At 42.6% G+C, this 12424-nt stretch overlaps 1 protein-coding gene across 9 annotated transcripts in view; it reads left to right on the top strand.

Annotated features, from left to right (window-relative positions):
- RYR2 (ryanodine receptor 2) overlaps positions 1 to 12424 on the top strand; it is a 458147-nt gene that overhangs the window by 198524 nt on the left and 247199 nt on the right. For all 9 annotated transcript variants that reach the window (XM_077345372.1, XM_077345367.1, XM_077345356.1 and 6 more), the window contains exons 12-16: positions 357 to 513; positions 2108 to 2272; positions 4123 to 4244; positions 5977 to 6160; positions 7427 to 7562. In XM_077345372.1, coding sequence (XP_077201487.1) covers positions 357 to 513; positions 2108 to 2272; positions 4123 to 4244; positions 5977 to 6160; positions 7427 to 7562 — 764 coding nt within the window. The remainder of the gene's footprint in view (positions 1 to 356; positions 514 to 2107; positions 2273 to 4122; positions 4245 to 5976; positions 6161 to 7426; positions 7563 to 12424) is intronic.

The following is a 12424-nucleotide window of genomic DNA, read 5'->3' as shown; positions in this document are numbered from 1 at the left end:
TCAAGGTATGAGCTTTACTATTTGTGATCTAGAAAGATATAAACCAATGCTATTTGGACATTGCCATTTTCTAAGTTGTTTTCTGCATGCTACAATCTCCATTTTAGAGCCATTCCATCACATGAAAGTTCTGCTAATTGAGAAATGTGATGGTTCCTTACCCCAGAGTAGTCTTGCTCCTTTGACCTATTCTGAAACAGGCTTACTTCTTCTGTTCCACAATTCTCTCTTTCCAATGATATTGGCCTATTCTTCAACTAACTTTAATTCACTTAGAATATGTTTCATTTCATATTATTTGACATTCAGATTTGGCATGTTCAGTGCTTAAGTATTCAACTTTGGAATTTTGTTAGGTGGAGTGGAAGTCACATTCGATGGGGGCAGCCATTCAGACTAAGACATATAACTACAGGAAAATATTTAAGCCTCATGGATGACAAGAGTCTTCTTCTAACAGACAAAGAGAAAGCTGATGTGAAATCTACAGCTTTTTGCTTTAGGTCTTCCAAGGTAGGAAATCAATATTGCATTAATTTGAATGACAGTATTTGATCAAGTGATAAAATGAATAATGTCAATAATGTCAATAATAGCTCTTCCTCAACCTTGCTGTGCTTTTATCTCCAGAGGCTTCAATATGCTATCACTCCCAGGCAAGGAAGAGGCTGCTGGCAAAACCATGGAGATCCCTGGCTAAGAGCTGATCTGTATGTCTACAGCAGTGGTTCTCGACCTTCCTAATGCCGCAACCCTTTAATACAGTTCCTCATGTTGTGGTGACCCCCAACCATAGAATTATGCAAGTGTTCTTTCACAGAAATTAAACTGAAACTGACCAATGGCATGAAGATCAATTGTTCATGATTGTATATAAATTAGTTATAAATCGTATATAAATGGGCAGGCACCTTCAGGAGGAGCAGCAACTATGGTGGCAACTCCCCGGTCAAGCTGCTCATCCTGCCGCAACCCCAGTGAAAGGGTTCTTCGACCCCCCAAGGGGGCCCAACCCCCAGATTGAGAACCACTGGTCTACAGTGTACATTGATAGTTTCTTTCAGCCAGTTTTGTGTTCCTCTTGGTTTCTGTACACACAGTGCTTGATTGAGATCAGCACTGTGGTGCACAGGGCAAGGGGCAGCAGCCTTCCATTCCAATGCTAATTTAAATACTAAAGTTCCTCTTCATGTTCTGTGATCCCACTCTGAATTGGGCACCACATGCCTGGTGTCCAGTGTCCGGGCGAGAGCTGCTCAGGGTGGGGCAAGAACAGGGAGGAGGGGTAAAGGGTGACGGAGAAGGACCTGGGCAATGCCCCCACCTCCCAGAGCCACCGGGCACCCAGCCCTAAAGACAGACGGCTTGGGTGGGAGACAGAAAAGGAGACTTGGCCCGAAGCCGCCATGGCAGCCCTGGTTGTACCAGTGTCCTCTGCACAGGTTTGGATATCTCCCCCTGCAATACGATCATTTCTATCATCGGTTGGATGAGAAAGTACATCAAATTTTTCTTCCACAAAAGGGAAGGAAGAGTCATTTTGCCTGATTTCCTCTCCGTAATGCAGCCCCCTCCCATGCCTTTTCTCCACAAGCCTCCTTGACTCCCAGCACTGGCTTTTCTGGCCCCTTAGAGGGCTGATGAGGGAAGAGGAACATGGAGAAAGAACCACCACTGTGAATGCCTTTTGTAGATTCCAGTGCTCAAAACAAATTACTTAAATAACTTTATTAAATAAATTCTCTTCAATTTATGTAGCATAATTAGTGTAGAAGAGAAACTAGAAGTACCTGCATCTGAAGTTTTATATGGTAAAATTATAAACTTCAGACAGATTGAGTGTAGTAATAATGTGAAGTTTTGGTTAATGAGCATGTAAAGATTAGGAACACATTTATGAATATTTGGAGTTTTTTTTTAAAGAGGTTGGCTATATTTGGGAGAACAGTGAACAATACCTAATTAAATCAAATTCGCCCTTAACTGCATATTTCAAAGGGCTATTGATTGTAACAGTATTTATGTGTAATATTTTGTGCTAAGGAAGAAATTTTCCCTCTTCATGTCTTGCATGTATGAGAATATAATTTATGTATTCTGTTTTTAGGAAAAGTTGGATGTGGCAATAAGAAAAGAAGTAGATGGAATGGGAGCTCCTGAGATAAAATATGGGGATTCAGTGTGCTTTATACAACATGCTGACACGGGTTTGTGGCTTACATACCAATCAGTGGATGCAAAGTCTGCAAGAATGGGATCTGTACAACGTAAAGTAAGATACTATATACAATGATATTATACAAAACATATATAAGTATGATGAAAATGGAAGGACATCTTCAATGCATGCATTTTGGTACTTCATGTTTATTTATTTATTTACTATTGCTGTTTTTAGCCTGCTTTTCTCTTCACAGAAATTTGAAAGGAAATATTTTAAATATAATACGTTAATGCAGAAAACGTTATTCCATAACTTGAACTATAATGCAGGGAGAGCAAGATAATATGTGCAGCAACAGATAATACATACTATACAAGTATAGGCTACAATCCCATTCTTCTTATTAAAGCATTTTCTGAAGTGCTCTATTATTATATATAACTATTACCTTTATAAAATGCCCTCCTGAACAATTCTGGTTTGCATACTTTGCAGAATTCCAGAAGTGTAAGAGCATTCCTGACCTTGTGTGGCAGTTTATTCCACAAGGTAGCAGCCACTATAGAAAATGCAGTTGTATGGACATTTGCTGGATAGCATCTTCATAAGGCACACCACAGATGAGCGAAGCTGTTAATGAAGACAATAGGGGTACCAGTGATTCTGCAGATTTGAGGGTTCAAGACCATGAAGGTCTTTGCATGCAATAGTAAGGTGACCAGATTTTAACATTGGTAAAGCGGGACACCATTGACCGGGGGGGTTCTTGATTAAAAATTTGGTCTATATGGAGCAACAAAAAGTTTCATAGAACGCATAGAACGTAAAAATAGTATTGTAATGTATATATTTTAATTTCAACATAAGTACAATTTGTCAGGTACCCCCAGATGTCCCTCCAAAAGTGGGACAATCTGGTCACCTTATGCAATAGCTAGTACGCTAAATTAAATTTGGTAACTGGTGGGCCAATGGAGTTATTGCAAAATGACAATAATATGCATGTTTTGCCTAGCCCCTTATAACAGCCAAGCTGTCCCAGCTGGAGTGTCTAAGCTGATTTTGAAGGGAGACCTCTATAAAAAGCATTACAATAGTCTAGTCTCAGTTACCATTGTATGGATCCATGTGGCACAATCTGGTAAACCAAGGTAGGAGGCCATCTTCTGAGCTAAACTAAGTTGGAAGAAAGTTATTTTCACAATTGCATTAGCTTCTCCATCAGTAATGTTGAGTCCAGTATTACCCCCAGGGTTTTAATTTTGTCAACAAGTATCAGCTGAACACTACTGAAAGCAGGAACCACAATGTCCTTCAAGACTTCAGGTCTAGTACCTCTTTGTTCTTAGGGTTCAGTTTAATTAATTAACTCTTAGCAATTTAACTGCAGTTGTCAGTTAGTGTATCAGAACTTCTACAGTATCACCAAGAGATTTGGAGAGAGAAATATGGAGATCAGTGACAACATCCCATCTCCAGACCTATTAATTTGGGACAAATTTTAAAGCCAACAAATTTCTTTTTTATATACTTCTGTTTTTATTTTATAAGTGAGGCTTTTGGGATTGCTTAGTCTTTTAATTCTCAATGAGTTAGAACGAATGTGGAGCATCAGTAGGAAACAAATCAGGATAAATTTAGGATACCACATTTGTCCATAATAAGACTAAATATAAAGTTAATAAATTAGCTTCATGTCCTGGTTTGAGTTACTTGAACTAAGTGCAATTAGTGTGATGGATTCAAATGAGTAGCCGTGTTCGAGCTGACGAGGGGTGCTTGCACTCGAAAGCTCACACATTGAATAAATCTTTGTTGGTCTTAAAGGTGCTATTGGACTCTGATTTAATTAATGTGATGGTACAGATTCACATAATGAATTAAGTATAGTTTGTTTTAATTAAACCTTGGTTATATAATTTTCTTCTTTATTACTGTTGTTTTGTTTTTCGTTGTAGGCTATCATGCACCATGAAGGCCATATGGACGATGGTCTAACATTGTCCAGATCACAGCATGAAGAATCACGTACAGCGCGAGTAATTCGTAGTACTGTCTTCCTTTTCAATAGGTTCATAAGGTAAATTGGGTGCTGGCAGAAAACTAATTATGGTTAAAATCAACCTTGGCAGAGATGTAATATGAGCAACAATTAACACTGAAAAGGGGAAAGAGGTACAATTTGATCATGAAGGAGGAGGCAGCCTAAGGGACATGGCAAGGAAATATTGCATAGGTATTGGGCCTGGAGTAACTTTTGTATGCTGAGTCACTTTTGTATCCCAAAATCGTTCATGGATCTTCTATTTTAGTCAAAACTCTTGTTTTAGTTACAGATACGCATACTTTAGTTACAGATACGCATTATAAAGACAACAAACTGTAGGATAGATATGGACAAAGCACCAAACTAGATGAGATGGCATCCCACTGGCCACCACAAAAACACTGTCACCATTTAAAAATTATTAAAATGTTGTGAGGGCCAGATCCTGTTCAGGCTTGCAGCACATGAGCCTTGTTACCCCTCACACCTTTTCAAGTGCTGCAATGGGGGTGGGGTTGCATCCATTTCAGCACTTGATAAGGTGTGTGTAAGGGGAAACGAGTGAAGAAGAAGAAGAAGAAGAGTTGGTTCTTATATGCCGCTTTTCCCTACCTGAAGGAGGCTCAAAGTGGCTTCCCATTCCTCTCCCCACAACGGACACCCTGTGAGGTGGGTGAGGCTGAGAGAGCGCTGATATCACTGCTCAGTCAGAACAGTTTTATCAGTGCCGTGGCGAGCCCAAGGTCACCCAGCTGGCTGCTTGTGGGAGAGTGCAGAATCGAACCTGGCATGCTAGATTAGAAGTCCGCAGTCCTAACCACTACACCAAACTGGCTCTGTGCTGTGCTGTGCAGTGACATTTTAAATGACTTTAAAATGGCAGCAAAACAGAAATAAAAAAACAGGTGATAAGAAATAGATTTATTTTACAAGGTCCCCTTGTGTTTTGCTGGATAGGCTTCATCAGAGAGAATCAGAACATTCATCTGGTGCTGGCACTGTCCACAGAAAATGAAGCCTTTACTGAATGACACAGCCATTTAAAATGGCGACAGCAGCCTTTTCGTGGTGGCCATGAGGATACTATCACATATAATTTTTTATATAAGGAAAAGGTCAGCACCCAAGATAGAGGAGTAGGATCTTTGTAAATATGGACACATTTGTATTCTGAATTACAGTAACATTTGATGTGATTTTATTCACCATGATTCATATTTCAAATTCATTCATTATTAGTTGGACCACTTTGTCATCCAAGCAACCCAAATGGGGACCAAGTGGGGCTCTTGAATTGCTTGGCAGAAGTAGGTTGGGGCAGACTGACCATTATGTCCAATGGGACATTTCCTGGTGAGCTGGTGGCCTCAACTCCACACCTGGGCTGGAACTGTCTCTAGCCTTTGCATGGAGAAGGGAAGGCAGCCTCCTTTGTTTTTCCACTACACTTACATGGTAAGGGAGAGGCAGGATCGCATGGCACTCACACAGCGAGGGAGAGGTGGTGCTTGCTCAACTCTTGCCCATCCCTCACAGAACAAGATGGTGGTGGGGTTGCCATCACTTACATCATGATGAGGAGGTCGCATCCACCCAACTCTTGCATGGATTTTAGGAAAGGTGACTGAATTTTGTTTTCCAGAACTTTCACAATACAGGCTTTCTATGAGAGATTAAATGCAAGATTTGTTAATGAAGTAATAACATCAAAAACTATACTATATATTTATTGTTTAAATCATTTTTATTGTTTAAATCATTTTAGGGGCCTTGATGCTCTCAGCAAGAAAGCAAAGTCTTCCATTATCGATTTGCCCATTGAGTCAGTCAGCCTTAGCCTCCAGGATTTGATTGGTTACTTCCATCCACCTGATGAACATTTAGAACATGAAGACAAGCAGAACCGACTAAGAGCACTGAAAAATCGGCAGAATCTCTTCCAGGAAGAGGTAGTAATTTTTTTTAAAGTATACATCCTTTATGCTGTATGAAAAAAGCACCCAAAATGGCTTACATTAATCGTCTCTTCTCCATTTTGCCCTCTTGACAGCACTGTGAGGGAGGTTAGGCTGAGATTCTGTAATGAGGGGTGTGCACCAAGAAAAAATTATTATTTTAGATCACTACTGGTTTGGTTTTCAAATCCACATTTTTTTCCAGGTTCCAGATTTTCAGAACCAATATTTTCAATGGGAAAAAATTGCATCTAGAGACAAAGTTGCCCAGAATATAGTTTTCCCTCTGTGATAATTTGGTACCATCATCTTTAAAAATAGCTGCTCCAGATCCAGTTTCCCAAACATCCTACTTTCAGAACTGAGTACTGAGATGAAAAAGAACTTTGGAAAAGAATTTTGTCCCCAGAGAAAGAGGGGGAAAACTGAGATTAGCTAGCTGGAATGGCCGCCCTGCCATTATTTCCTACTAGGGGCCAAGCCGGTTGCATTCAGGAGTACAACAGGTGCTAGATTGGTGTGTGTGTGTGTGGAAGAACTCTGTGGACAGCTCCCCCCCCCCAGGAAGTGGAAAGACTGCAGGCAGGTGTTATGGAACTCACCTGCAGGGATTTTCAGCCTCCAAGCCACAGAGGGAAGTGGAAGAAGGAGGGGGGTGGTCAGGTGTGGGGGACTGAAGGCTATTGGTTGGCCATGGGACAGACAGGCAAGCTGGTTGGAGAAAGGCACTCAGGGGAGGGACAACTGCTCAGACTGGGTGTTAACACCAACAAAGCTTAATTTTGGGAGTAAGCTTTTATGTCTATGAGATAGGAATATTTTCAACTAGAAAGAATTTTTTGGTTATAGCTAACATATTTATAAAAGAGCCTCTTGTGGCGCAGGGTGGTAAGACAGCACAAATGCTGTCTGAAGCTGTCTGCCCATGAGGCTGGGAGTTCAATCCCAGCAGCCGGCTCAAGGTTGACTCAGCCTTCCATCCTTCCGAGGTCGGTAAAATGAGTACCCAGCTTGCTGGGGGGTAAACGGTAATGACTGGGGAAGGCACTGGCAAACCACCCCGTATTGAGTCTGCCATGAAAATGCTAGAGGGTGTCACCCCAAGGGTCAGACATGACCTGGTGCTTGCACAGGGGATACCTTTACCTTTTTAAGTAAGCAATACCTTTATTGGCATTGAACTGATATTTTTTTCTGATATTAGAGGCAGAACAAATGGCAGTTATTGTTACGTATTACAAACATTTTTCTTTTTTGCAGGGTATGATCAGCTTGGTGCTTGAATGTATTGACCGCTTACATGTATACAGCAGTGCAGCTCACTTTGCTGATGTTGCTGGGAAGGAGGCAGGAGAGACTTGGAAGTCGATTCTAAACTCATTATATGAATTATTAGGTAAAAATACATTTGAATAACTTGGATTTATTTGCATCAAAGCATGCAGATTAAAAATGTCATAATATTGAAAGTTTAGATAATTTTTGTTTTAAAAAAACAAGGATAATGGAAGTATTAGAAAGAAAAAGTGCAAATAATACTTTGAATAAAATAGAAGTGTTGGTTCTTATATGCTGCTTTTCTCTACCAGAAGGAGTCTCAAAGCAGCTTACAATCACCTTCCCTTTCTTCTCCCCACAACAGACACCCTGTGAAGTAGGTGAGGCTGAGAGAGCCCTGACATTACTGCTCAGTCAGAACAGCTTTATCAGTGCTGTGGCATTTAATATTTTTAAAATATAAAAATACATTTTAGATTTTTTGCCTATCAGTTAAAATAAAATAATATGGGATTTTGATGGGTATGAAGTATATGTTATCAATATATTTTAGTGTTACTACTCTTTAATAAGCAAGTGCCAGTTTTGCAGTTCCAGTAAAGCAGATCACTTGTAAAATCATTTGATTTCATTTGGAGCTCAGACAACTGAGAGCACATGGAGAGAGCTACTGGGGAGAGTTGCTGCTGACCAGGTGAGGCTATTGTTCTGCCTGGGTGAGGTGATTGCTGGGTAATTGTTGGGAGGATTAAAAAGGGCTGCTCCTCACCAGAGGCAGAGCTCAGACAACTGAGAGCATATGGAGAGAGCTACTGGGGAGAGTTGCTGCTGACCAGGTGAGGCTATTGTTCTGCCTGGGTGAGGTGATTGCTGGGTAATTGTTGGGAGGATTAAAAAGGGCTGCTCCTCACCAGAGGCAGAGCTCAGACAACTGAGAGCACGTGGAGAGAGCTACTGGGGAGAGTTGCTGCTGACCAGGTGAGGCTATTGTTCTGCCTGGGTGAGGTGATTGCTGAGTAATTGTTGGGAGGATTAAAAAAGGGCTGCTCCTCACCAGAGGCGCGAGCCTTTGGCACAAGCCGAAGGGCGAGAGACAAAGGGCTCTTGGCCTGGGGTTCTTGGCTGAGCAATTAGAATCAGTAGATTATATCAGTAGATTATATTTCCCTAGTACTTCCACTGCCTAGACATTACAATGGACCTCCAGGACACTCATCCCATCATCTGCTGTGAGTGTGACATGATTGCCTTCCTCCCAGAAGACAAGATGGACTACAGCTGCCCCAAGTGTAAGCTGGTAAGACTTTTGGAGGAAAAGATTAGGGGACTAGAAAACAGAATTATTACTCTGACCCAAAGTAAGAAAGGGGAGGAGTTCATAGTCCAGAGCTCTGCAACTTGGAATAAAGACAATACAACCAGTCCTGAAGAGGATAAGGAGATTGACCACAATAGGGAGCCTCTGCAGGCAGTTCGGAAAAAGACTGAACGGTGAAGGGCGAGACAGTTCTCGGGGCCTTTAGAGCTCCAGAATAGATTTCAGGCCCTTGCAGAGGAGGTGCAAGGGTCAACAAAGGAAGAGGTCCCAAAACAAATTCTAAGACAAAGGGAAGAGGCCACGGAGACAGAAGGAAATGGAGTTGAGAAGAAAAAAAAAAGGAGAGTACTGGTAATTGGAGACTCCCTGCTAAGAGGAATGGATCGCCATGTGGCTGGGCCCGACCCCCTAACCTGAGAGGTGTGTTGCTTGCCAGGGGCGAAAATTAAAGATGTTTCAGAAAGGCTGCCCAAACTCCTCAAATCTACGGATCGCTACCCATTTGTGATGGTCCATGTGGGAACGAATGACATGTCCCTGAATACCATCGCTCCTATTAAAAAAGACTATCAAGATCTGGGGAGGAAGCTCAAGCAAATGGGGGCACAAGTGGTATTCTCTTCAATCTTGCCTGTCAAGGGAAGAGGAATGCGTCGGGAGAGGAAGATAATGGAGGTGAATCACTGGCTGCGTAGTTGGTGCCGGCAGGAGAGATTTGGTTTCTGGGACCATGGGATAGGCTTTCTTGAGGAAGGCCTACTAGCACCTGATGGACTGCACTTATCGAAACTGGGGAAGAATGTGTTTGGCAGGAACCTGGGGAGATTCATCAGGAGAGCTTTAAACTAAAGCCACAAGGGGAAGGAGACGATCAACATAGGGAGTGTATGGAAGGAACACAATCGGAGGCAGCCCAACCGGCAAGGCCAGCTCATAGGGAACCAAAAGTAAAAGGATTCAGATGTCTTTATACTAACGCCCAAAGCATGGGCAATAAAAAGAAAGATCTGGAACTTCTCATGCTGATGGAAAGGTATGATCTAGTAGGCATCACAGAAACTTGGTGGAATGACTCTCATGACTGGAATGTAATGGTGGATGGATATGAACTGTTCAGAAAAAACAGAATAGATCGAAGAGGTGGAGGAGTGGCACTGTATGTGAGGAAAGGGCTTACCTGTCAGGAAATTCTAGTGAAGGAGAGCATATCTACAGTGGAAAGCATCTGGGTGAAAATAAGCGAGGGGAAAACAAACAGTGTGGTGGTTGGTGTCTGCTACCGACCGCCTGACCAACGAGAGGATGTGGATGCTGCACTTTGTGAGCAGCTTGAGAAAATATCCAAGCGGCAGGACCTTGTCATCATGGGTGACTTCAATTTCCCAGATGTGTGCTGGGAAACAAACTCTGCGAATCGTCCTCAGTCATGCAACTTTCTGACCTGCCTAGCTGACAATTTCATTTATCAAATGGTAGATGAACCCACAAGAGGTTCAGCCATACTGGACTTAATACTGACCAACAGGCAAGAGTTGGTGGATGAGGTGAAGGAGGTGGGGACCCTAGGGGGAAGTGACCATGTCCTCATAGAATTCCTTTTGAGATGGGGAGCCAAGGAAGCTTGTAGCCAGACGCGGATGTTGGATTTTCGTAGGGCAAACTTTAATAAACTCAGAGACACGATGAGTGTCATATCATGGACGAGAATGCTGGAAGGGAAGGGAGCATGTGAAGGGTGGGCGCTACTCAAACAAGAGCTATTGCATGCTCAATCAATGACTATCCCAGAAAGACGAAAACACTGTAGGAGCTCTAAGAAGCCTATTTGGATGAACAGAGAACTTCAAGAGGAACTAAGAAAGAAAAGGAAAATGTTCAGGAAATGGAGGGAAGGACAGAGCTCTAAAGAAGAGTACCTACAGGTTACTAGGCACTGTAGATCAATCATCAGAAAGGCCAAAGCTGAGAGTGAGCTAAGATTGGCCAGGGAAGCCCATTGTAACAAGAAAAGATTTTTCAGTTATGTGAGGAGCAAACGTAAAGTAGAGGAGGCAATAGGCCCACTGTTGGGTGCGGATGGACAAACTCTAACGAAAGATGCAGAGAAAGCAGAAAGGCTTAGTGCCTATCTTACATCTGTTTTTTCCCACAGGTCAAAGTGTTTAGGCACATCTAGAGATGGCCGTAGCCAAAGGATAGTGTCTGGGTGGCAGGTTAACATGGATAGAGAGGTTGTCGAGAGGCATTTAGCTGCACTGGATGAGTTCAAATCCCCTGGTCCGGATGAAATGCACCCGAGAGTACTCAAAGAACTTTCCAAAGAACTTGCACAGCCCAAAGAACTTGCACAGATGATGATCTTGGGAACCTCTTTAAGGACTGGAGATGTCCCGGAGGACTGGAAAAGAGCAAACGTTATTCCGATCTTCAAAAAAGGGAGGAAGGATGACCCAGGAAACTACAGACCAGTGAGTCTGACCTCTGTTGTGGGGAAGATAATGGAGCAGATATTAAAGGGAGCGATCTGCAAACATCTGGAGGACAATTTGGTGATCCAAGGAAGTCAGCATGGATTTGTCTCCAACAGGTCCTGCCAGACCAACCTAGTTTCCTTTTTTGACCAAGTAACAGGCTTGCTGGATCGGGGAAATTTGGTTGATGTCATTTACTTGGATTTTAGTAAAGCTTTTGACAAGGTTCCCCATGATGTTCTGACGGATAAGTTGAAGGACTGCAATCTGGATTTTCAGATAGTTAGGTGGATAGGGAATTGGTTAGAGAACCGCACTCAAAGAGTTGTTGTCAATGGTGTTTCATCAGACTGGAGAGAGGTGAGTAGCGGGGTACCTCAGGGCTTGGTGCTCGGCCCGGTACTTTTTAACATATTTATTAATGATCTAGATGAGGGGGTGGAGGGACTACTCATCAAGTTTGCAGATGACACCAAGTTGGGAGGACTGGCAAATACTCCGGAAGATAGAGACAGAGTTCAACGAGATCTGAACACAATGGAAAAATGGGCAAATGAGAACAAGATGCAATTTAATAAAGATACGTGTAAAGTTCTGCATCTGGGTCAGAAAAATGAAAAGCATGCCTACTGGATGGGGGATACGCTTCTAGGTAGCACTGTGTGTGAACGAGACCTTGGGGTACTTGTGGATTGTAAACTAAACATGAGCAGGCATTGTGATGCAGCGGTAAAAAAGGCAAACGCCATTTTGGGCTGTATCAACAGGGGCATCACATCAAAATCACAAGATGTCATAGTCCCATTGTATACGGCACTGGTCAGACCACACCTGGAGTACTGTGTGCAGTTCTGGAGGCCTCACTTCAAGAAGGACGTCGATAAAATTGAAAGGGTACAGAGGAGAGTGACGAAGATGATCTGGGACCAAGGGACCAAGCCCTATGAAGATAGGTTGAGGGACTTGGGAATGTTCAGCCTGGAGAAAAGGAGGTTGAGAGGGGACATGATAGCCCTCTTTAAGTATTTGAAAGGTTGTCACTTGGAGGAGGGCAGGATGCTGTTTCTGCTGGCTGCAGAGGAGAGGACACGCAGTAATGGGTTTAAACTTCAAGTACAACGATATAGGCTAGATATCAGGAAAATGTTTTTCACAGTCAGAGTAGTTCAGCAGTGGAATAGGCTGCCTAAG

The sequence above is a fragment of the Paroedura picta genome, chromosome 1 (genome assembly GCF_049243985.1).
Source record: "Paroedura picta isolate Pp20150507F chromosome 1, Ppicta_v3.0, whole genome shotgun sequence".
In the NCBI taxonomy this organism is placed as follows: domain Eukaryota; kingdom Metazoa; phylum Chordata; class Lepidosauria; order Squamata; family Gekkonidae; genus Paroedura; species Paroedura picta.
Note: the sequence above shows the minus strand (reverse complement) of the source record. Positions and strands in the feature narration are given on the sequence as shown.